This window comes from Cavia porcellus, unplaced genomic scaffold (genome assembly GCF_034190915.1).
Source record: "Cavia porcellus strain 051 isolate PalLab524CR breed Dunkin Hartley unplaced genomic scaffold, mCavPor4.1 scaffold_17, whole genome shotgun sequence".
Lineage (NCBI taxonomy): Eukaryota > Metazoa > Chordata > Mammalia > Rodentia > Caviidae > Cavia > Cavia porcellus.
In genome coordinates this window covers 56102971-56127398 of record NW_026947500.1, presented here as the reverse complement: position 1 = coordinate 56127398, position 24428 = coordinate 56102971, and the positions used below count along the sequence as shown (strand labels likewise).

The window sequence follows — 24428 nt, the reverse complement described above, 5'->3', positions numbered from 1 at the left end:
CAGAGTCAGGAGCTGGGCTTGGCCTGGGTCCAGGACCAATGGGAGGGGATGGTGCGTGGTGCACGGGGTCTCAAACATGGTCACTGGGAACCAGGCAGGTGGCAGAGAGACCAGCAATCTAGGATCCCCCGACCGACCGCAGTGGGCAGGGCTGGGTGTCACAGAGTGACTCGGTTGCTCAGGGTAGGTGCCGGGGATTCAAGGCCCCATGAGTGGCTTGTCCTAACAGAGGATGCTCCAGATGGGCACAGGGGCAGACCCTGCATCCTGGAATATGCCTCCCGCACTGCCTGCCGGCCATGCAGGAGAAGTGTGCACCCCCTCGTGCAGGGTGAGAGCCTGAGAAGGCTCGGCAGAGGCCACAGGAGGGCATGGTGGCCCAGGTTGCTGGGGACAGCATGTGTGGCCCTGTATGACAATGGGGCACAGAGCAGGGTGCTCTGAGGGTAGGACAGTGCCTGCTCCTCAGCCTGGGTGTGGTGGTGGTGGAGGTGGTAGCTTTGGGCAGGGAGCCAGCAGGAGCCACCGGAAAGTGTGCCTTCCCATGATCCCTCAGGGCCTTGGCCCTGCCCAGTGCCCAGCACCTTCTCCTCTATAGCTGTGGCTAGGAGTCAGCATGGCCAGGAGTCGACCCAGCCATCCCAACCAGTGACCCCAGAGTCACCATTCCCACAAGGAAGAAGATGGGGAATCTTGCAGCCAGCCGTGGGGCTGGGAGGCTGATGTGGGGTGCAGGTGGTTTGGGGCCACATCCCGCCTCCTCCGGGCATCTCCTTGGTACTGTTGTCCTCCTGTGGGGGTGACAGTACCGATTTCATGTCAGGGTCCCCCGCTGTAAACAGCCTGAGGAAGTGGTGGGGGTCAAACTTCCACCAGGGCTCAGGGTGTGCTGAGGGATCCCTGCTGCTCCCCACTGCTCCCCAGTGTGTTGGGGCCTTGGTCTGTGCAGAGCTGACCCTTGGGTCTGCAGAGAGCAGGGCCTGAGCCCCCTATGAGGACCCACCCCTCCCAGAGTCCACCAAGGTGACAGGTGGCCCTTCCTGGCTTCAGTGTCCCTATGGTGACCCTGTCCTGGGGCTGCCGGAGCCTTGGTGGCCCCCATTCAGGACTCAAAGCCCAGCACATGGCTGGAGGCACAGGTGCAGCCACCACCGGCATCACCACAGTCACCTGCAAGGTACAGACCCCATTTCTTCCCCTACCTGGGCCGGATCCAGTGCCACCTCTCACTGACCACCTCCCTTCACGGCAGGTGACTTTCTAAGGCCGTCCTCTGGCCAGACTCCCCCTCGGCCCTGGAAGCTGCTCCTGACACCCCGGTGCCTCAGAGATATCCACACCCTGGGAAATCTGTTGAGCCTGAGTCGCCCCCAGAGCTCTCCCCAACCCAGCACCTCCACTTGCAGGATCGCAGGGACATGACCACACTTGCCTCACTTGGCAAACTCCTACACACCCTTCATTTGCCAGTTCAATCAGCCCCTCTTTGGTCACGCCCTCCTCATCATACTCTGGCAGTGGTGACTCCTCCCTCTCTGTTGGTGTGGCCTCTGCAGCACCATGGCAGAGTCGCATGTGAGGCGGTTATGTGCTTGGCAGCAAAGTGAACCACAGCTTGCCATGGTCTACAGTGCTCTAGAGCAGCCCTCCAAGGCCTGTGTGGGGAAGTGGGGTGCCAGGGCCTGGCACTGGGAAGCCTGGGGGTGGATGTGGGGAGCTCTTCCCGTCCTTCCAGGATGCCACCACTCTGCAGAGGCCAGGACAGGGGAGGGGTTGCCTGAGGAAGCTGCATTTGGGGTGCACATATGAAGAGGAGTTTTCCATAGCTGCCACCCCCTGCAGGAGCTCTGCTCTCTCTCTGGCTCTGCCCTCGGGAGACAGCCCTTCCACACAAACCACGGGCACCGAGCTCCTGCCCTCTCCAGGTTGAAGAATGAGATAGTCCACAAATGAGAGGAGTCAGCAGAGTGTTTATTGGAAGAAAGAAGAGGTACTTGGCTTCAGGTGGGGAGTCTAGGGCCCCAGAGGTCAGTGCCTGCGTGGCACTCAGCCCCAGACTCCAATGGACCAGCAGAGCACTGATTGCTCTGGCCGAGGTTCAGGGGATGCCTGGAGCCCAGGCTGGGCCAGTGACAGCGTGCATGTGGGGTTCAGAGGCGGCCTTGTGAGGACCTCGGGAGAAGCCCGCCAGCACCGTCCCCCTGTCACCGCCCAGGGTGGCCTGTGCTGCAGCTCACCCCACAGCTCTATGCTGGGGGTCCCAAGGCCCTGGCCAGTGTCCGCGTCTCTCTGTGCCCCAGAATGAGCACCCAGGGGCCCAGGCTGGCCCTTGGTGGGGGCAGCTGTGGCATGGCACTTGGGCTGCCCACCAGTGGGGAGGGAGTCAGGGCCTAGTTCTCATGATCTGCAGACAAAGTGAGTTCTGAATCGGGTGCTGGGTGTGGATGCCCAGGCCATCGGGGGACGTGGGGTGGGGTGCGTCCGAGGCAGTGCACACCACTGGCTGGGCCAGATGCCTACGTACAACACACTCACTCTCCTCAGCCAGGGCCGGGACCCAATGCAGCCCAACTGGCATGGTGAGGTCCCCTTGATTCCTGACCCCGGCCATGCTGCACTCAGGCCACCGTGGCCCACAGTCCAGGTTGGTCAGGAAGGGAGATTTCCGCAGAGACCCTCCTGCCTCAGCTGGGCTGCGGTTCAGTGAGAAACTTCATGAGCCTCTCCCGTGCCAGAAGCTCCCAGGGACACACTGACTGGCTTTGCAGCTGTCAGTAACTTCTGGGCAAAGTGCGGGCCAGCATTGGAGTCACCAAGCTTCCTAGTGTGGGTCACCTCCAGAGCACAAACAGGGCCCCACGAAAGCCAGAACTCCTTACTTCCCAGCGGATCATGACTCCTGCCCAGCCTGTGTGGCTAAGACAGGGTTTCCCTGAGTAGTTCAGTTCAGCCTCCAACTGGGGTCAATCCTCCTGCCAGTGCGAGGCTCACAGGTGTGTGCCACCAAGCCCACTTGCCTGGGTCTTGGTGGACAACATGTATCCTTCTGTCCGTGGGGAGGTCTCAGCCCATTCAGGTGATCTAGGGGACTGGAGGAGGAGGGAGTAGGGGGGCCTCCTGGGAACACGGCAGGGACCCCACTAGGCTGCTCCAATGTCATCGTAGTCGGAGTAGGAGGAGTCAGACAGGTGGCCAGCAGGACCTGAGGTGAGTCTCAGGTCAGGGGGCCCCATCCCTGCTTCTCCAGACATCATGGGATCCCTCCCTGTGAACAACACAGGCAGAGCTCGCTGTCTAGCCCAAGCTGTGCCTTGTGGCTGCGCCCATTCAGATACCCCTGCCTGCCACAGGGAATCCGCCCCAGCCTCCCCCGGCTCTCCACTGCCCGCCCAGGGCTGAGGACACCTCCAGGGTCACTCCCCACTGCCCATCTGTACCCCTGCCAACCCCTCCGCTGCCTGCACCTGGACACTCAAACTGCTCTGTGGGCTGGTGCTTGGGCGGTGACTGGAAATTCTGGTACCACTCCCCAGACGAGGTGCTGGAGCTGTCGCCTGCAGGGACCCCTGCGGAAACCCCAGACCAGCCAGTCAGCTCAGCCAGGGCACAACTGCCAGCATCAGAGCCCCGGGTCACAGGATAGCCCCAGCTTCAGCCTAAACATCAAGGACGTGAGGCCCAGAGTGGATCAGGGGTGACTTGGTCCAGGCCACACAGCGAGGCTGGGACTGTTCCCAGCAGGGGGCTTGGGCTTGGGATTTCTTTCTGGGACATGGTCACCAGGGCAAGGGGACACCGGACTCACCGCCACCTGGTAAAGGCATGGGGGGCCCAGCCAGTTCCAGGGAAAATGCCTGGGGGCTCCACGGTGGTGGCCTGCTTTTGGGGCTGTTGCAGTAGTCCTCGCCAGAAGATGTGCTGGACCCACTGCTACCACCCTGGGGACGCCCAGGGTCCCTTGGGGTAGTGTCCGTGGTGCAGGGTCCAGGCAGGGCAGCCAGCATGGGAGGAGTGTGAAGCTCCTCAAGTCCTAAGCCAGGAAGGGAGCTGGTGAGGCGCAAAGCAGCTGCCCAGCACAAGGTCAGACTGCAGAAGGGACTTTCTGCCACAGGAAGCTGAGTGGGGAGGACAGGCGGAACAGCTCCAGGATAGCAGGGCCTCACCGACCAGGGCCGATATCCTGTTCCCTCCACAACTCCACACCCCCCTCACACTGACTCGCCTTCCTCCAAGGGTGGCATCTGGAACCGGCTCTGCTGGGCCTCTTCCTCCATGACCCGGTGCCGCTGGGAATCTGCAAGAGGTGGAGGCAGAGTGTGGAGGGGACACAGTGCTCCACCAGGCCCAGGCACCACGGCACGGATGCTGCTTCTGGTCAGATGCCTGGGGCCTTGTGAGTCCACTTCTCTCCTGGGCCCTGAGAGTAGGTGCTGTGTATTCCTTGGGAGCTCCCAGGTGGAAGACAGGAATCTGCATGACTGCAGCTCCAGCCTCTGAACAGAGACCTGCAGAGCCTGGAGGACCTGGGGCTAGCGCTGAGGAGCTGAGCCCACACCCCGGACACCTTGGGACAGCTCAGGAAATCTCGGGGCTCGAGGACACCCTGTCCCCCAAGCTGGCTCCCAAACTCCAGCTCAAGAGGTGGCAGGAGTACAGCCCTTCGCCCCCCATGCATGCCCCGAGCCAGCAGCTGGACCGCAGCTGCCCTGCCATCCCTCTGGCCCATGGGTCTGCGCTGGGGTCCCGGATGAGCCATCTGGGACCACATGGACCAGGGAGACATCTCAGGGACTCCCCAGCAGCAGGGAGAATGAGCCTGGCCTTCCGCTTCTAGAGACTCTGTCCTTCAAGGTCTCCGCTGAAGTCCTACACTGGCTTCACTGTCGGGATCCCATCTGCCTGCCTGTCCTATCCCGGGGTAGCAAGAGCGGCTGTGGTGATGGGGGCCTGGGGTCAGGTGGGAACATGGGCACAAAGGTACGTGTGCATGGGACAGAGACAGGGCTTTCAGGTGTGTCTGGGCCTGGTGACCATAACCACTGGCAGACAGACACACAGACAGGGTCCCAGTGGAAACGCCCCCGGGTCCCGAAGCACCGCACTCACTGTAGAAGGTGGTCAGGGCCACGGGTGGCTGGGCGCTGAAGTCATAGTGCTCATAGTCCGAACCAGAGTCTGAGTCTAAGGCCTCGGGGGGCAGGGCCGGTGGTGGGGGTGCTGGGGCGAGACCAGAGCAGGCTGGGGCCACAGTGAAGCAGCAGAGGGCAGCACGGCCAGCCCATCGCCCTTGAGTATAGAAAACCAGGCCACACTCCTGTCCTACCTTCCTCTTTAGGAACAGTGATGGGAACCACGTGGTAGCTATTGCTCCCTGCTGGTGTGGCGGAGGGCAGGAGGTGCTGGTGGTTCCTGGCCACGGGGAGGGCTGGAGGCGGGGACAGGCAGGGTGTCTATGAGGCCAGGCTTTTGCCCATTTCTGACCTGCTGGGTTTTGGCCTCAGCCAGTCCCCATCTCCGACACACATGAATGCACACACCACACACACACACACACACACACACACACGCACGCACGCACGCACGCACGCACGCACGCACACGTATACATGCGTACACACACATGGTCTGACCCTCCCAGGAGCCACAGTGCTGTGCCCACTCCCACAGGGCACACCAGAAAAAGCCTCCCTGCCCCAGGGCCAGAGCACCTTCAGGTTCTGCCTGCGCCCCAACTGTGCGCCCACCGTATTTCCCCTTGACCCTCAGGAGGATGACAGCGATGGTGACCAGCGCGCCAAGGAGAAGGATCCCCAGGACCAGGCTGGGCACCAGGAGCAGCAGCTCCCGAGACTTCTCGGTCTCCACCGGCACTGAGGAACCTGGAAACAAGGGCCAGTTCAGGGGAAAAGGGGCGGACACAAGTGTCTCTTCACCCTTCCTCCTGCCACCCCGCCCTCTCCACAGCCTATCGGCTCCCTCTTCCCCTCCACAACTCCTCCCTGCACTCCCCCCCCCATATGTTCCCGATGCAGGGTGCACAGCAAGTGCTCCGTATGCGGGTGTTAGGGGAGTAAATGACTAAGTGAATCTCCTGCTGGTTACCACAGTGGGGCTCTCTCCCAGCCAGCCTTCAGCACTGCTCTGTTCTGTTCTGTCCCCCAGGGATCTGAGTCCCTATTGGCTCCCAGAAGGTGACTAAGCCTTGGGAGGCTGATGGCTGCCCCAGCAGGTGGGCTGGTTGCTCAGGGGTGGCCTGGAAGTGTCTGTCTCCCTCCCAACCCTGTCCCTCTCTTGGCTTCCTGTTCCCCATGCCTCAAGCAGCTCTCCTCCGCCAGGCCCCTCCATGGCACCTTCCTGCCTGGAGCCAGCTGACGGTTGACCAAATCCCCCAAAATCCATGCCCTAAAGTAACCCTCTCATCCTCTGCTTTGCGGAGTTGAGTATTATGTCCCCGCAGCAGGGAGGTGGCTAAGACTTGCTCAACAGATGCTCACTGAGCACAGTACCACCTCATGCCTGGCATTTGGTCCTGGGAAGCCAAGGTGACAGCAGCGTCACAGGTCCTGGGGCCCTGTCTACAGGGACATCAGCAAACGGCAGGAACTTGGGGGAGTACAGCCTTCAGGCACCTTGCTCTCTCCATCCTCCCTTTGGAGCTGTCCCAGAAGGCAGAGCAGCTGTACCCAGGATGGCTGCCCTGCCCCTCATCCCCACTGAGCGCAGCAGGAAGAGATGATGGAGACATGGGGTTCCCTGCTGGTCAAAGGCAGGCATCCCGGTGTGTGGGTTGGGACCAGGAGGGGCAGGGATGACCTCCCATCCTCTGTTCCTCTGCAGAGAGCAGCCCAGGTAGCATGGGTACTCAGCAGCCCGAAGTACAAGAGAGGCAGGCGGGGTTGCCAGTCCCTACTCTGCCCAAGGAGGAGCTGCGGGGGCTTCTGGTCCTGCAGGTGCTCACCCTGTCCCTTCCCAAGACACCTCAGCTCCCACCCCACAACCTCAGCAGCCACTCTGAGTATCAGAGGGACGAGGCACTAATTCCCTACTAACTTCAGTGAGGGGCACAGCTTGGGCCAGAGCCTCAGCCCTGGAGCAGAGCCATAGATGTGGGGTCCAGCACCCAAGCCCCAGCCTTGGGGTCGGGGTCTCAGGAGCCCTCACCATGTGGCTCCTAGAGGGGGAGCATGGGAAAGGACAGCAGCCAGACTTTAGGAGCACAGCAGCTGCTGCCAGGCACCCCCACCTGCTTTAGCAGCCCTGTGCCATTCTGCCCCTGCCTGCCAGGGGAGAACACCCTTGGAGCTGTGGCCCATGGGTCATGAGGGAGCTGGAGGCCTCAGAGAGCCCTGAGCAGAGCCATTGGCTAGAGAGGGCGGGGACACCACAGGTCCTCCTTTGGGCAGGCACGTGCATGTGCACACATGTGCACGCACACATGCCCATCCTGGCTTCTGAGGGAAGCAACACTCACCTACAGTCCCCGGCTGAATGCTGGAGGGGACTGGAGATGCGGACAGGTTGTACAGTGTCCGGGAACCTGTGAGGAAGCACCCTGTTCACCCACATACTCATGAACACCTACATGTGCCAAGCCTGGTTCCAGGAGCCCAGCAGGACTGGTAGGTGGTCCAGAATTGGGGCACTAGGCTCGGGAAGGCCCTGCCCCCTAGAGCTCAAGGTTCTGGGCTGGATGCCTCCATTAGGAGGTGACCTGGTAGAAGGATTCTCTCTCTTATCTGCACTTCTGGGTGGCTGCTGGGCCTCAGGGAAGGGTCAAGGGCTGGTCCCCCTCCTGTCTGCCCATGGGACGGCAAGCCCACCCGTCTGGCAGATGTGAGCTGAGTTCCTGGCCACACATTCTGGGACTGTCCTGAGCCTCCCATTGTAAACAGCAGAGCCAGCTTAGACCCAGGTCTCCATGGGGGCACACGCTGTGTTGGCTCAGGGTAACCATCAGAGCCACAGCTGGTATCTCTGAATACCTGGAATACCACAGGCTGAAGCCCACCTGGGGCTCCAACAGCACCTGGGCTTCCGCACCCCCCCCATAACACCTGGCTTGCTGTCAGCGCCACCCTGTGTGGGAGGCAGGGAGACCTTGTGCACACCACACGTCTGGGGCAAAGCCAACTGGCACCACCCTGGGCACAGGGCACTAGTGTCCTAGCAGGGCCCCCTTGTGCTGCAGTCTTTCTGGGACCCCAGCCCCACAAAGGGACAGGGGCGTTATCCCTGCACTGAGCACACCACCTGGGGTTGAGCAGAACCTCTGCCGATGCCCTGTCCAGCTCTCCTCTGGCACGAGGAGGGCAGGGTCCACCCTCAGCCTGACAGTCAGAGGGCCTGGGGTCCCAGCCCGGGGACCAGGGGTCCGGGTACCTGAGCAGATCACCCTGGCTGCCCGAGACTGGCTGCACAGGTTGGAGTTGTTGAACCTCCAAGTGCAGAGGAAGGGCGTGGCTTCGTCTCCCTCACAGGAGTAGAACATCCTGCCGGGCAGCGAGTGCGGCTGCCCGGGGGGCCGGTCCGCCATGCATCCGCAGCCCAGGGCCCTGCACAGCACGTCGGCCTCCGGCTGGTACCACTGGCTGTCACATACAGTGCTCCACACCCCGCGGAAGTGCACCTCCACCTGCCCCTCGCAGCGGTCTGAACCCCCAGTCAGGCGCCAGGACTGGTGCTCTTGGGATAGAGGGGCAGGGCTCTGTGAGGTCAGGACCCCAGGTGCAGGGCCCGGAACCCCCTTGGGCGTCTGTGTCTCTACTCCACTTGCCCACCTGCTTGGACAACCCTGCCGGGGACCCAGGACCCTGGAGCCCTAGGGTGGTGTTGAACCCCAGCAGCTCAGATTTGGCCGCTGGTCAGTGTTGGCATTTAATGCCCTGCACATTTACGAGGAGCTCAGGCTGGGCCAGGACCACCTGGTCTCACCTGGACATCCCAGTCCCGCAGCTCCCGTTCAGCCAGTGGCCCACCCAAAGAAGGGTTGGAGGAAGGGGACCAGCCCTCCCCCAGATAGGGCCTATGAGCCTGTAGAACCCCCGAGCCCCAGCCCGCTGACCTGAGCACACGACGCCCGCGTCTTCCTTGTGGCCACAGTAGCCATCACCAGGCTGGCTCTCACAGTCCCAGAGGTGCTCCTCATCGCCCGTGCAGTTCACCGTGTTGCGGTGGATGAGGCCCCTGCCCGCAGGGAAGCGCAGCCCGGGCACCGCCTCCACTGCCCAGCCACAGCCCAGCTGCCTGCACACCACATGCGCGTCCTCCAGGTCCCACGCGTCGTCACACACGGTGCCCCACACTCCGCGCTCCAGCATCTCCACACGGCCAGCGCACGGGCTGGTGCCGCCCACCAGTCGCAGGGCGGGGGGATCTGCAGAGGGACGTGAGGTGGAGTCCACGCTGGATTGGGTGCTGAAGGTGGGGCCAGGGTGCGCGTGGGGCTGGGATGAGGGTATGGGGGAGGGTGGAGGAGAAGTGGGCGGGCCCTGGGCTTGATGGGCGGGGCTTGGAGATGGGTGAGTTCTCTAAGTCTTGTGAGCTTGTGGACACCACGTGTGGTGGGTGGGTGTTGGGGTTGGGATCTGGGGTGAGGGCCGGGTGGGGGTCCCAGCTCACAGGCATAAGTAGAGCTAGGGCTGCAAGGATGGGCACCCTGGCAATCGATAAGGGAAGGGTCCAGGGCAGATTCACAGGGGTGGGGCCGAGCATCTGTGGGGCTCGGAGTGCATGCGTGTGTGCATGCATGTGTAGTGGGAGCCCAGGCTGCCCAGGGTCAAAGGTCCGGAGCCTGGGTCTGGGGTCACAAGGGTCTCTCATACCTGCACAGATGACCCTGGCTGGCCCAGCATCACCTCTACATGCATCCTCCTTCACCTCACAGAGCCCCCATGCAGGGCCGCGGCAGTGGACAGCAAGTGCGCGTCCACGCGTGGTGTTAGAGGTGCTGGCGTTGCCCACAGGGGTTGCAGGCTCTGGCTCGAGGGTCAGCTCCGCACTGCCGCAGCCCAGTGCACGGCACACGGCCTCTGCAGCCTGGTAGTCCCATGGTACCCCGCAGGCTGGTGCCCAGAGGGCACCAAGCTGGACCTCCACCTCCCCGCGGCAGCTACTGCTCCGGTTGGCCAAGCGCACCCTGAAACCTGTAGGGAGAGGGCAGGCTGATGGCCCTGGCCACCCGTTTCCTGCCCTAGACCTGAACCTTCCAGCCTGCAAAATGGGACTACGAGAGACGGGCTATAGGACTGACCTTCTGGTTCCCTTTCCAGTCAGAAGAAAGCACCCAAGAGTGAGCAGAGGCCAGGATAGGTTCAGCCAGGGTGAGAGGGGCCTCGCTTGCCCTTTCTCGAGGACTACCTCTGGCCACTTCCCAGCTCAGTTCCCCAGGGATTCTGATGGGAACTTGGGCCCTGGACCAGGAAGAGAGGAGCCCGGCTACCTCACCGTCCACTGCCCCGTGCCATCCAGAGACCCAGCAGGAGGGCCGCTCACCTGGCTTCAGGGCCTTGATGCTCACATTGTGCTGACCGGGCGTAGCAGTAGTTGGGAGGCTCAGACCTGAAAGGAAGCAGCAGCAGCTGGGGTGAGCAGGCTCAGGCCTGGGGTCCCGGAGGTGTTGTGGGGAGCCTTGCTTTGGAAAGATGCGGTCCTCAGCTTGGGGTATGGCTGGCACCTCCATGGCAGGGCAAGTCACACACCATGGAGTGGCAGGTCCTTCGCTCCTCGACCTGACCCACCAAGTGGCTGTGCCACGGCAGACCAATGACTTAATTTTTTTCTGCAGTCCTGACCCTTGGGTAAGGTCAGTGAGGCCGAAGTGAGGGGACCCAGGAAGCCGGAAAGTTGGGAGGTCTAGGAAAGACACTGCTTGAAAATGTCGTGCCACACTGTGGGACGGGTAGGACTCGCTGGCTGGGGACCAGGAGAGCATCGGTCCAGCTGCGAGAGGAAGAAGCAACTTCTCCTCTCCGCAGTCCATTTCACCATTTACGACAGTGAGGTGGGGATGCATTTGCTGAAAGGATAGAGGTGACTGCCCATGCCAGATGGGGTCCTTCTGTCCTCTAGAATCACTGGCCCCTCTGCTCCAAGGAGGAGCTCGTGGATCCAGAGGCTGAGGGGCCTGGTGGGAAGGTTAGAGGGAGGAGGGCAGTGTCCAGGTGCCTGTGCTCCGGCTGCCCTGACCCAAAGGCCTTCGCTTCCCACACTGGCCATGCAGGTCTGGTTTCCCAGAGCTGGGAGGTCATAGCTCAGCTCTCCCCAGCCCCTGGGAGCCAGGGCTCGATATGTCCCATGGCAGTGGGTCCAGGCTGGTTTGCAAGCATGCAAGTGGGCTGGGGCAGGGGCCACCTTGTTGTCATGAGTGAGGCCCTGACTTCCTATCCTTCTGCACTTAGGTCCCCTTCCTACGAGGCTCTGGGCCCCAGCAGCAGCCGTGGCAGGGCCAGAATCGGGCAGGTCTTGCTGAGCGGGAGCTGGAGCCCAGACCAGCTGGCCAGGGGTGGTGCACACAGACTGGTACGGCACATGTGTGCACACGCCTGAGAGGAAGTGACTCAGATGCAGAGCCCACGCTGGCTACAATGTGATGCTCAGGGTGAGATTTCAGATGCTGCGAGGGCGGGCTGCAGGATCCCTGTTACCATGGTAATGGCCCTCTGCACCTGTGAGGTTTGTGGGGGAGTGGAGGGGGTAGGGCACTGGCTGCTCTGTGTGCGTGTGTGGGGGTGTGTGTGGCTGAGTAGATAGGGGGGCTGTAGCTCAGTTCTACCCTGTAGCTCTTTGACTTTGGGGCACCACTTTCCCTTGCATAAAGTCACACATATTTCCCACCAAATAGGAAAATCCTAGTAGTCAGGACTGACAGTATGTTCGCAGAGGTACTCAATAGTGTTTGTTGATTGACTGAATGACTGGAAGAGTGAGCAGAAAGCTGCCAGCCCCAAGGACTACCATCAACAAGTCAGTTTATTGAACTTGCCAATGTTCAAGGGTTTTGTTTTGGTGTTACATACTTCTGTCCCTGTCCTAGGAAAGGAGCCTGGATCTGTGCTCTTGGATTTCTGTGCTGTGGAAGCCACCAGCAGGAGCTGTCTGGTACCCCTGCCGCAAGGTCTGAGGGTCCCCAGGGTGTGGGTGCGTCACACTGGCACTGGGCACGTGACTGGTTCCCCTGTCCAGCTGTGACGGTCATCTAAGGAGCAGCCTTTGCCCCGCTGTGAGTTTGCCCAACGCCTGTGTGGGAAATGTTTCCCTCCATTTTTCCACAGTGAACTCTGCAGATGGGATGAGTTCTGCCCCATAGATGCCCAGAGAGGTCACCCCATGTGGCCTGGCACTGCCCTTCCCTAGCAAGACGCTGGCCCAGGTTCCTGGGAGCAGTTTTCGTGTCGGGTCCAGAAAGCAAAGCATGCAGAAGAAAATGCAATGAAAGGAGGTTTCATCTGCCACACGGCTCCACGGACAGAAGGACAGAAGCAGGCGCCTGTGCAGCCCCGCGAGGCCTGGAGGTGCCGGAGTGTAACTGGCCTCGATGGTGCTCTCTGAAACCAATGGCAGCGCTGAGCCCTGCACCGGGGGCTGTGTCCCGGGCTGCATCCCGTTAGGGGGGGAGGCGCCATCTGCAGGGGCCGGGCTTTGGCAGGAGGATGGGAGGGCATGGGAAAGGAGAGGATTACAGGAGTCTCTGTCTTGTGGGAACCAGGTCACTTCAGGCCACATGGCGGGGGCGCTCTGCCCACCAGGAGGGAGACCACATTCCCATCTGTCTATCCATTCGTCCGTCCAGCAGTGGCCCCAGGAGCCAGAACCGTGGAAGATTCGTCTAAGATTGACCCCAGAGGGAGCCGCGTGGAGGAGCCCAGAGCAGAGGAGAAACTGGGGCCCCCCGAGAGGCTACGGGGGCAGAGTCTGAGGAAATGAGGCTCTGTAGGGGCTGAGGCGGGAGGGTCACGGGTCCCAGCCCGGCCGGGGTTCAACCCCAGCACCGCGAAAAAGTAGAAAGAGAAAGAAAGATGCACGAAGATGGTTCCTGTCCTGTCTGTTTCAGCCAGGCCCCGGGCTGAGGTGACAGAGGTCCTGGAGGACAGCGAGGGCCCCATGGAGGTCACAGGGGCTGTCCTAGGCCTGAGGCAGCAGTGGTGGGCACCCCAGCACACAGCCCAGGAGATGGAGCTCGTCAGGAGTGCGGGGAGGCTGGGGATCTGCAGAAGGGGCTGCACGTGGAGGGCGGTGTGGCCCTGGCTGGCGACACATGGGGAAGCAGCCAGCTTGTGCTGCCAGCCTCGAGGTGGGACCCAGCGTTCCCACCGCTGAGAATCCACCCTAGGGAAGTGGCCCAGCAAGGGGCCACACAGCTATGCTCCCCGATACTCGGGAGGCTGAGGCACAAGGGTCGCATCCTCAAGGACAGTTTAGCAAGTCTGCATCTCAAAGTGGTAATAAAAAAGATGAGAAACAAGGCTGCATGTGGCACAGTCCGGAGGTCGGGGTCCGTGCCTCGGAACGGTGCGGGGTGATGGCAGCCAAGCTCAGCGCACTGCGTGACACGGGCAGAGCCCTGGCGCCGGGGACTAGCGCATCCCGCTGCAGGCTTGTGGGGAGGTGAGACGAGGTGATGTTTCGCTACACCGCAAGGCCCCAGGGGCTGCAACGGGCTGTGAAAGGAGAGGCTGCCAGGGACAGAAGCTTCTTGCCACGCCGGTTCTCAGAGTGAGAACAAAGCCAAACAAGACAGCCTTGCAAACACACTCAGAATGAAGCACGTGCCAAGCTGTGCACGCTGGGGTCGGCCAGACGCTCCGGAGGGAGCAGGTTGGGCACGGCACGCCCCATGTGCTCCAGCTTTGATGATGGGGACGTCGGCCGCACGGGGCGGGCAGAAGCGGTCAGAGGTCGCCCCTGTAACTTGGCCATGCCGCTGGTGGTGCTGCTGCTGTGGCAGGGACTCTGTGGCCTGCCCAGCAAGGCCACGGGTCAGGCTGGGTGCCCAGCACTCCCAGGCAGGGTTGGGTCTGTCCAGGGCCCAGCCCGGAGCGGCGCTGCAGCAAGAAATGTGGAGAAAGCACAAGCGTGTGCGGCGGATGTTCCAGCCTCCTGTCAGCTTTTGTGTCCTAAATTTCCCACAGGTTCTGCATCAAAGTCAAACACCTTCAACAGCACGTGGTAGCACACACCTGCAATCCTAGCACTTGGGAGGCTGAGGCAGGAGAATGCCGAGAGTTCAAGACCAGCTCAGACTAAGCAGTGAGACCCTGTCTCAAAAAAACAAAAAGTAAAAAATTTCCAAATAATTATACAGGCTTGTTCCTGCAGGGGCAGGTGGTGAATTCAGCCACGCACTTCCGCTCCCAGGGGCCAGGACAGTTTATGCTATGTCCCTGCTGGGGAAGGAACAGGGGCCTCCTGCAACTGGAATGTCAGGCGTCTGCTCCCCAGAAAATGCCTGCTTTCTTGGGGTCCCGGTGGAGGGACCTGGGGTGATGCCTTGATGCACTTGTGGTGGGACAGGGCCCTGCCCTCTGAGGGCTCCTTGTCTCCCTGACAGAGGAGTTACTGGACGAGCCGATCCACCTCGAAGCACCTGTGTTCTTTGACTACAGGAGAGAGCCTCTGCCGAGTGCAGGCTATGTACCCTGTGGGTGCAGCTGCTGCTGTTGCGGGGAGGTGGACACCAGCATAACCACTGAGACAGAAGCACAGATCAAACAGGTGCCCGGGTGGACAGTAGTAGAGGTGAGATTTGAACCTGTGCAGCCTAGCTCCGGAAGCCTGAGGACTCAGGGTCTCCCACACACTAGCCAGGGCCTCTACCCCTGAGCTACATCCCAGCCCTTTCATTTCAGTTTTGAAATCAGGTTTCCCTAAGTTTCCCAGACTGGGCTCAGATTTGTGATCATCCTGCCTCAGCCTCAGCCTCCTAAAGTGCCAGGATTACAAGTGGGTGCCATCACCATGCCACATTTTTCGTGTTTTGTCCTGAGAACTGAACCCAGGGCCTTCACATGGAGCTACATCTGCAGCCCTTTATATTTTGAAACAGGGTCTCAATAACTTGCCTGGTCTGGGCTTGAGCTTGTGATCCTCCTGCCTCAGCCTCCTACAGTGCTGGGATTACAAGCATGCACCATATCCAGCCTCCTTTTGCTTTCATTATGTGGCAACTAGAAAATCTAAAAGCACAGGGCCTGGGAGTGCCAGTCGAGGTGAGGCGCTCCTCCAGCATGCGCAGGACCTTGGGTTTGGCCCTGGGCCCAGGGTCCCAGCCACAGAGGGACACCTGAGCAACTGGTGTTCTACTCCCCACCAAGGGAGTTAAATTCAGAGCTCAGGATGTGGGAATGAGGGGGCCACACTGAGGGGCACCCCACCCAATGCCCATCACCCTGGGATGCCCGTTCCATGCCTGGGACCTGGCATGGAGCCCAGCCATGGAGCTGACTCCATTTCTTCCGCACACCAAGCCTTTCCTTAGAAGCCACATCAGATTTCAATCCTACAGCAACCCCCAAGGTGGGGAAACTGAGGCCTAGGGAGGGTTGGCATCGCTGGAGATGTCACGGCAGAGCCTGATGGAGCTAGGGTTTAAACAGACTGTCGGGCTGCCCTAGGTTGGTGACCAGGCCAGGGCTGAGCTCCTTCCGAAGGTGCTACCCCCAGCCCTGAGTGCCATTACTGTGACACCCCCGTCTCTCCTCCCGCCGGGGACCGACCACCGGCCTGTTCCCTGAAATGCAGGAGGAAGTAGGAGGGGCATCAGGGAGATAGGCCCCGTCCAGCTGGAGAACCGAGTCCAGCTGGCTCCTGCCGTGTGGCCCTGAGCTGGGGACTCAGCTCCCTGGGGGGCACTCGGCAAGCTGAAGGGTGCACGAGTGGTGACACCAGGCCCCTGAGAGGCCCCCTGTGATGGCACATCCCACCGCGGTGTGGGACGCCCTCCTGTCTGCACTTGGGGTCACCAGCCTCCTCCTTGCCCTTCTGTCTTCTCAGCCCTCTCTGGACTGCTTGAGTCCTAGGGCTCTGGAAGGAGGGGGACTGTGGTTGCCATGGCAGCAGAAGTTGCTCTGAAAGGCTGGTCTCCACCCCCACTGCTCCACTGCATTCTTGGCAGCATGAGGGTGAGGTAAACGCACTCCAGCCCCCGAACTGAGCTTGGGTTGGGGGCCACGGGCTGCAGTCAGGACTTAGCTCCCAAGGCCTCCAGCCTTTCATGCCCACCCTCTCAGTCTCCTTAAGGCTTCTGATGGTGAGTGGAACAAGAGGCAGCCCGGTCCCTCAAGAGTCTCATTCCTAGGTGGCCTCTGAGGAGCCCGGCCTCCAGGTCTCAGGAAGCAGCAGCTTTCAAGTTGGAACCAAACACGTGGGTGGGCACTTGGCTTCCTCCTTCCTTTCTGGGGTGTGGCCGTGGGCAAGACCCCTTCCTGTCCCTGCTTGCTTCTCAGTCAGGGCTCATCTCTGAGCAGAGCCAGCAGCACCGGGTCCTAGGCATCAGGACCGGCCGGGCCCACCAGGCTCGGTGCCTGTGTTCCCCTCCTCCTAGTCCAGGAGACCAGGCCCCAAGGGAAGCTGGCCAGCTCTGCAGGGTCCCCTGGTACACAGGGCTGCCTCGTGCCATCACCAGTGGGGCTGGCAGCAGCTCATGGCCACTGGGACCGGCAGTGAGGGTCCAGGAGCTAAAGTAGGCCCTAGAAGGGGCATCTGAATGCCCACCATGTACCCAATGACATTGCCCTGGCACGTGCTCTCAGCTGTCTGGCTATGCAACAGCCTGTTTCCCTGTAAGGAAGTCAAGGGTACTTTCCTGGCTCCCCACTGTCCCCTCTGCAGATTCCTCCCCCCTCTGCCCCCGCTTCCCATGCCTGGCTGTGTGCAGTGTACTGGGGTAGTCATAGACCAAAGCCCCAGGGTCTAGAGGGAGACAGCTGCGGCCTGCGCAGCCCTGAGTCCCTGCGCTCTGGGAGGGTGCGGGCTCAGTTCCCTGCCTGGCTCTGAAAGGCCACCGAGTAAGCTCTGTGCCATCTCTGTGGGTTGGATCTGTCTGGTACTGAGTGGTACCGGCTGGAGACAGCGGTTCTGACAGAACATTTTGGATTTAAACAGACTTACTAGGTTTCAGTCTTCCCTTGACAGGCCTCTTCCAAAAGAGTCAAAGGCCTCAAACCCCAGCGATCCATACCCACTCAGGTCTACAGAGCACGATGGTCGATAGGAGCTAAGCCTTGGAAGCAGCCTGGATGTCCATCACCAAAAGAATGGATAAAGAAATGTATTTACACACAGTGGGGTACTACTCTGCTGTAAAGAAGGATAACTTTGAGCTTTTTGTCACAGTTTGGTCTTAGCCTGTGTCCCCCTTTAGCTCCTGGGCTCCTTGAGGATTCCAGCTATCTGTGGCTGCAGAGCCCCCACCCAGTCACAGAGACTCAACCTCAGAGTGTAGTCACATGACAGCAGGGGCAGAAGTGGCCGAGGTGGCAGAGCACAGCAGAGCCAAACCCCCAAATCCAGGGCTGAGCGAGGCGGCCTGATCCCCACCAGCCACCTTCGATGCCCTGAGACATCAAGGAATGACAAGTTGGTAGCAGTGGACCTAGCCATGTTTGACAGGGCTCTAACGTCACCATCAGGCCACCCTTATCCGGGAAAGATCGGCCCTAGTGTCACAACTAGCAGGCGGAGGTGTGAGGAGACCGGAATATTTATGTGTCCTCGAAGATGTGGGTCAGCAAGCAAGGAGACAAGGAGAAACCCAGAGGACCACACCTCGGCCTGAGACCCAAGATGTCCCACCAGCGATGGGACTGAGCATTGTGCACCACCAGCAGGGGCTGAGCAAGGAGGATACATATCCGGGTGCCACGTGCCTGCAGGAAGAGGCAGGACCCCATCTCATGGAGAGCTTTCACCCACAAACGGCGAGGGGCTATCCACAGAGTAGCCATCCTGCCTGAGTCAGGATCAAGGTCACCATGAAGAAGTCACCCAAGGACTCCCTGGGGCTGGAGAGGGGCAGGGACAGGAGAAGGACACACACTGCGCTGAGCAGATTCTCTTTCGGTTTCAAGGCTGTGGCCGAAACAACCAGTCAAACCCGAACAGAGCCAGCAGACGGCCTGCTCGTGTGTGATTGGGGATTTGTCCCCATGTTGAATCCTCTGGTCAGGTCAAAAGATTCTTTAAAAACCAAAACACACTGCCTTGATCAGGAGGAAGGGGCCTTTTCCTCGCTCCTCCGGGAAGTTCAGGAAGAGCGACAGCGACAGACATTTAGAGAAAACCAAGGATGGCAGAAGTTGGCCAGCCGCTGCCACTGGTATCCGGAGCGTCTGGGGTTGCTGATCCCACAGCTCCCGGGAAGGGAAGCTGCTGGCATAAAAGACCTTTGCGCAACCAAGGACCAAAGATTGCAGGGCCAACCCCTGCCCGCCAGCTGCACACAAGGCCCAGGTGCCTGGCACCCTTGGAGGGGCCAAGCAAATGCACGGAGGAGGCCTCATCCCACCTACATTCTCGGGATTGCAGTGCTGGTTGTTGGAAGAGGGCAGTGCCCTTGGCCTCTGCTGTTGCAGGGCCCAACCCGCTATGCCCACACTCCGTGGTGTCAGGACAAAGGGCCCCAGCCTGGAGCCAGGCCCTCGCTCGCCCACTGTTGCCTTGCTGGACCCGGTTCCTCATCTATGCCTGGGTGCTGTGAGCATGAATGTGTTCTGCTACCACGGCCTCTGCCTGCACACACAGTGTCCGAGCCCTGCACTTGGCTGGGGCATTGAGAAACTTTGTCCAAATCCATATCCCTGCTTGGAGTGCCGTGTGATGTCCCAGTGTGCAGCACAGACTCAAGGGTCGTGGCCAAGCGGAGCTGGAACAGAGCCTCTGCTTCACCTTCATCCCCACTGGGCCTGCGATCCTGGGCCTGCCTGGGGTGGATGCTCCACCTGCCAGTCTGTCCTCATGCCCGTGAGGCTCCAGGACATTCTCAAAGTCCAGGATCTGTAGGCTGAGTCCTGAGTGTTTAATTTAACCATTTTGGGGCTGGGGATTTAGCTCAGCGGCATAAGCGCCTGATTTGCAAGCAGGCAGTCGTGAGTTCGATCCTTGGTACCGATAAAAACAAAAAAGACCTAAAAAATAATAATTTAACCGTTTTGCTGGGCCTGGTGGTACATACCTGTCATCCTAGCACTCTGAGAGGCTGAGGAAGGAGGATCTCAAGTTTAGGCCTAGCCTGGGCAACTTTACAACTTAATAAAACAGTGTCAAAATAAAAAATAAAAGGGACAGGGGTCTGTAGCTCAGTGTGAAAGCCTTGAGGTCAATCCCCAGTAGCACAACACAAAAAAAAAAAAAAGGAAAAAAAAGTATTTTTCCAGAGACAAATCAGAGAAATTAGATCCAGAGAAAAGAAGCACCTTGCTGAGTTTACCCTTGGAGAGGACCAGAGCTGACTCTAAGTATCAGCGCCCTTTTCCCCCCAACCCCAGACTCCTCCTCTTCCTCAAGTCACAGGGACTCAGTTTCCCAGAGTGGAACAGGGGGGACATGGATTCAGGAATAGCAGGGATTGCCAGGGATAGCAGGGGCTTCAGGGGCCACCCAGTCTGAGACTGTCGCCTCCATGATGCCCTAGGCCTGGGCAGGCGGCTTCCCCAGCTCAGTCTAGAGACAAGGCATGTAGTTCAGGCAGGCCCTGAATTAACTGTAGCCCAGTCTGGCCTCGAACTCATGACAATCCTCTGCCTCAGCCTCCTGAGTGCTGAGATGACAGGCATGTACCACCACACTCAGCAAGTCACAGTCCTATCTCTGAGTGCTTGGAGCAGAGGTGTCCTCAGCTGGGCCTGAGGGCCTCTGTCATTCAGGCTGTCTTATGGCATCTGGCTGCAGCTAGGGCCAGGCTCTGGTTGTGCTGTGCTCATTTTTGCATTGTATCCTGGCCACGCTTTCCTGCTGTACAAAGCCTTTCCTCCCACGTGAGAGCTCCTCACTCAGAGCCCCAGCCAAGGCCAGTGAGGTCCACACTGCATGGCTGTGCACCACTGAACCAGAAGCTGAGATCGGCCTGGTCATTGGTGGCTTTGTGTCCAGGGCCGAGGCTGGAGCAGGGTGGCCCAGTACTAGGCCCTTCCGGACATTCAGTAGCTCCTGTCCCAAAGCCTCAGCTGGCCACCAGCTTATTCCTCCAAGACCCAGCGAGAAGCCTGGTCCCTGAGTCTCCACATCATCCTCCGAGACCTGCTGAATACCTCAGCTTTCCTCTTAGAAATCGGGGCCGGTGCAATCATTACTGAAGGCCTCTCTAAGCACGTGTGGTAGCACCACATGTAATCCCAGTGACTTGGGAGGCTGAGGCAAGAGGATCACAGGGTTGAGGCCAGCTTGGGCAACTTAGTGAGACCCTGCCTCAAAAATAAAAAGTGCTGGGATGGAGCTCAGTGGCAGAGCACCCCAGTTTCCATCCTCACTGCCACAAAAAGAAAATGAAACAAAAGATGCCCTCACTGAAGGAGAGGCCGTGAGCTGCAGGGACCCCTCGGGGGCCACCTAGGTCTTGCTGAGGGTGCAGCCTCCCTCAGTGTCACCCCGGAACAGGCACTGCTTCAGTGGCCATGCACCATCCCCGTCTATCACTGACCTAAAGCCCGACGGCCACAGAAGCCAGAGCCGGGCAGAAGTTGGCCCTGCATCGCTGCGTGGCTACCAGCTGTGACTGGGAAGAATGCGACATGGAGTGCATGTGATTCATCACAACTGATGTCCCCAATGAAGGGCAGGAGCCTGAGACCAGGCTGGCATCCCCCAGACCCCAGTAACTGGTCAGACGGAAGGAGAGATGGGTGCGTCACAGGACGATCGCTTCTTAGATTGTGGTGAATGGGCCGAGGTCCGCTTGGGCCATCACCATGGGAAACCCTTGCATGCTCAGGATGGCCATGTCCCTGGCAGTGGCAGCCTGGGGACTTTCTCCTGAGTAAGGGCCTTGCACCCCGAAAGCACCTGACATGACAGATGGAAGCCCCAGTGTGTCCGAGCCTCATCCTACAGGCTTCAGAGTGGGCAGCCATGAGATTTCTCAGTGGTGTGGGGTGATTGGCTTCGGGGCAAATTTCAGGTGAACCATGGCGCCCATAGATGTTACCAGAACGTGAAGAGCCAAAGAGGCGCCTTGTGTGTGTTGAAAGCATCCTCCAAAATCCTGGGCAAGGCTTTGCTTGCTATTCTGTACTAAAGTGGGTTCCCAGGACTGGACAAGGACTCAGTGCTAGGCCTTCCCCTGCCATGCATGGCACCTGGGCTCCATTGCCCACAAATACGGGATTCCTCGGACGTGGGGGTGCAGCATAGGCTACGAGCCACAGTGCTGACCCACAAGAATGTCATGCAAGCCACATGTGTGATTGCCAGTCTTCAGACAGCCACATTTAAAGTCAAAAGGAGCAGTAAACTCTATTGCAATAGTAAAATTCACCCACATACCCACAATATCGTGACTTCAGCCCATGACACATGCTCAACGCATTAATGAGATGCCACACTCCCCTGGAAACCCATCTCCACGGCCTGATGTGTTTTATATTTTCTGTGCCTTGAAATGAACCACCCCATTTCTAATGCCCTGGGCCTGAGGCACCTAATTAGCTACAAGTCTTAGGGCATTGGTTATTTATGGAAGTGTCCTCCATTCGTCTCAATTGGGTCAAATGTTAATCGAAGGTTCCCGAAAGTCACTGTTAAATTACTGGGCTTGGCTGGGTATTGTGAATCAGGCCTGCACAGTGCAGGGAGCTATTTGGGAGGCTGAGGCCGGTGGGTTGGAGCAGCACAGTGAGGCCCAGTCTCAAAATAAAAAATAAGGCCGGGGATGTAGCCCTCAGGGGCAGAGACCTTTGGGCTCAATGCCAGGACTGAAAGCAAACACACTGGGTGATTTGCATGTGGAATTCACAAGTCAGTGGAGCAGCAGGTACTTTAAGTTTTTAATTACGGACATGAAATGAGTGTCTTTGGGGAGTGGGACAGAACCCATGGGCTTTCACAAGCTAGGCAAGCCTGAAATAGTACTGTTTCCAAGTTACCCAAACTGCCTTTCTAGCATTCAAAAGCAGCCCTTGAGGGACCTCCCAGCCACAGTACAGGTAGGACTGGGGTTTCAGGCCTGGAGACCACCGGTAGGAAAGGCTCAGAGGTGGGATCCCACCAGGCCTCCCATCTAGGGCTTCCAGCTTGGCCCTTCTGCCCTTCACCCCCAGGGAGCCAATCTTAGGAAACTGAGGGACAGAGCTGCAGCTCGAATGCCCCAAGCCTCCAGGAGCACCAGCCGCTAACGTAAGGCTCTAGTATCTCAGCCCTACCACCCACGATTTGAACGGGCCACCAGAGCCTGGGACGCAGCCAAGGCCTCCCAAGCAGAGGCGCTGCCTAAGGTCTAGGCTGCCAGCCCTATGAGGGTGTGCAGCGAGGGGCAGGCGTGAGGAGCCACACTCAGCTGGGGAAGGGACATGGGCTGCTCTAGGGCCACTTCCCCTCTGCCTGCAAAACCCTTCCTTCCTTCTCCTTAGTGACCCCCGACCTCTCCCTCGGTGACCCTTGGAGTTTCAAGAGGCAGTCCCTTGGTTCACACAGAGAGGAGTCGCTCCCCACTCCCGCAAGGTCGGGGAGGAAGCCCTGCCCCAGACCTGCTATCTGCTCTACCTCCACGTTTCCCCTGGAGCAGGGCACGGGCCTCCTGGACTTGGGGCCCATGGCCCTGGAGCCTTGCATGCCTTGGGCCCAGATGTTCTTTCCCAGGCTCCCCCCTCTGCCTTTCATCAACAGCCAGTGACAGCTCTGACGGAAAGTTTCCTTCACTAACTGAGCCTATGTTAGGAAACAGTCAGTCAGCTGACACCAACACAGCTTGAAAACCACGCAGGAGCCAGGGAATGGGGATGCGTGGGATGAGACAGACACTGCTGGGGAGATGGGGGGGCCCCATCCCTCACCTGAGCTCAGAGGACCTGAGCTCAGAAAAACTGGAGTCCAGGCCTGGGGACCACGGTGATCCACACAGCCCTGAGCTGGGGTGAGCTCAGTGCCTGGAGCCAACGGATATAGACAGAGGCCACTGGCAGTCCACGCCTGCCTAGCTCTGCACAGGGGACCCCACCAGGCCCAGAGCACTGGTTCATCCCAGCTTCCTACCCAGTGTGAGAGCCTTGGAAAGGCCAGGCCGGGCTTCTCAGGTCGCTCCCCGTGGTCTGTGCCCCAAACTACCCAGCAGTCTGTGCCCAGGACCCTGGCCACAGTGACGGCTGTTGGGAGCCCCTGGGTCCCCTGTGAACCCCTAAGCTCAGCTTTGATCTTGTCATGGTCCTATCTAGAAGGAGGTTCCTTCCTGCCAGGAGTGAGAAATAGGGGATCGGATGCCCATTCACCCGTGAGTGAGGGCTGTGCCTCCAGAGTCCAGCTCCAGGGCCCACTCTGCGACAGAACATGCTGCTCCATCATCCCTGTCACATGAGGCCTCTCTGGGGACAGCCGCGATGCCATCACACCCAAGGCCTCCCAGGCCCCAGCAGTGTCAGGACTGAAAAATCGACAAGAGTGACCACATGGGCCAGAGCCCAGGGCCTGGCCCCCGGCTCAGCGGCAGGCAGGGACAGAGGGTACCTGAGAGTGCTGCCGTCAGCCACCCAGCAAGGCCGAGGAAGAGCCACATGGCGGACGCCATCTCCGACGGCTACGCGTGCTGGGTTGTGGGCAGTGCCATCCAAGGCTGGTGTGGATGTGGCCTGAGTGCTGTGGGCCACCTGCTCCTCTTCGTGTCTGCCGCTGGCTCCCACACACAGGCAACCAAGCCCAGCCCAGCCCACGAGCACCTCACCCTCTACGTGCTGCTTGTGGTTTTGGTCTCCAGGAAGCGGGGTGCTGCTACAGGGATGTGGGGGGAGCCCCAGCGGCTGTGTCACTAGTGTGTCTGCCCCCCAGGCCCGAAGGGGGCCCAGTCTTCTTCCCAGCACAGCACAGCACAGCCCGCGGGGGCCTCTGGGGAGGAGAGGGCAGCAAGGCGCTGCCCCGTGCTGAGGATTCGGGGTGCAGATGCTGTCAGCAGAGGTCAGCGTGAGGAGCAGGGCACTGGGACCGAGAAGTGGGAACCACCACGTGTGATAGAACTGCGGTGCCCTCTGGGAACTAAGACAAGCTGGATTTCTGGGGGGCAGGAGAAGGAGACGCTAAGCGACAGGTGGAAGCGAGTCTAACTGGCCACCGTCCTCCCGTGTGCACACAGCGGGTGCCAAGTAAATAGGGGACGTAGCTAGACTGTCCAAAGAGTACCCTGGAGCCCATACTGGGAGCCCCACCTCGGACCTACCCATGGCTCCCCTGGCCTGTCTCCCTCTCACCTCCACAGCCTTGTTTCTCCTGCCTGACCCAGCTAGGGGACGTGATAAGGG

General features: G+C 59.9%; 1 protein-coding gene and 1 long non-coding RNA gene across 9 annotated transcripts; one reads left to right on the top strand and one right to left on the bottom strand.

The window, feature by feature from the left end:
• Positions 1 to 1950: 1950 nt before the first annotated feature.
• On the bottom strand, positions 1951 to 23837 carry Cd6 (CD6 molecule). 8 transcript variants are annotated; one of them, XM_063228189.1, is made up of 13 exons: positions 23644 to 23837; positions 10492 to 10557; positions 9822 to 10142; positions 9062 to 9373; positions 8380 to 8682; positions 7472 to 7537; positions 5709 to 5879; positions 5324 to 5425; positions 5107 to 5217; positions 4223 to 4294; positions 3806 to 4030; positions 3465 to 3566; positions 1951 to 3202 (listed from the first exon to the last, which is right to left on the bottom strand). In XM_063228189.1, the coding sequence occupies exons 1-13, from the start codon at positions 23702 to 23704 to the stop codon at positions 3141 to 3143; spliced, it is 1974 nt and encodes a 657-aa protein (XP_063084259.1). In that variant the 5' UTR covers positions 23705 to 23837; the 3' UTR covers positions 1951 to 3140. The 8 variants fall into 8 exon arrangements, with proteins under 8 accessions (XP_063084259.1, XP_063084258.1, XP_013003862.2 ...); XM_063228188.1 differs by having other exon boundaries at positions 1951 to 3265; positions 23644 to 23836; XM_013148408.2 differs by having other exon boundaries at positions 1951 to 3265; positions 5745 to 5879; positions 23644 to 23835.
• Positions 12039 to 13606, top strand: LOC134470987 (uncharacterized). The gene is made up of 3 exons (XR_010040280.1): positions 12039 to 12112; positions 12270 to 12509; positions 12704 to 13606. It is a non-coding gene; the product is annotated as an uncharacterized LOC134470987 (long non-coding RNA).
• Positions 23838 to 24428: the final 591 nt, after the last annotated feature.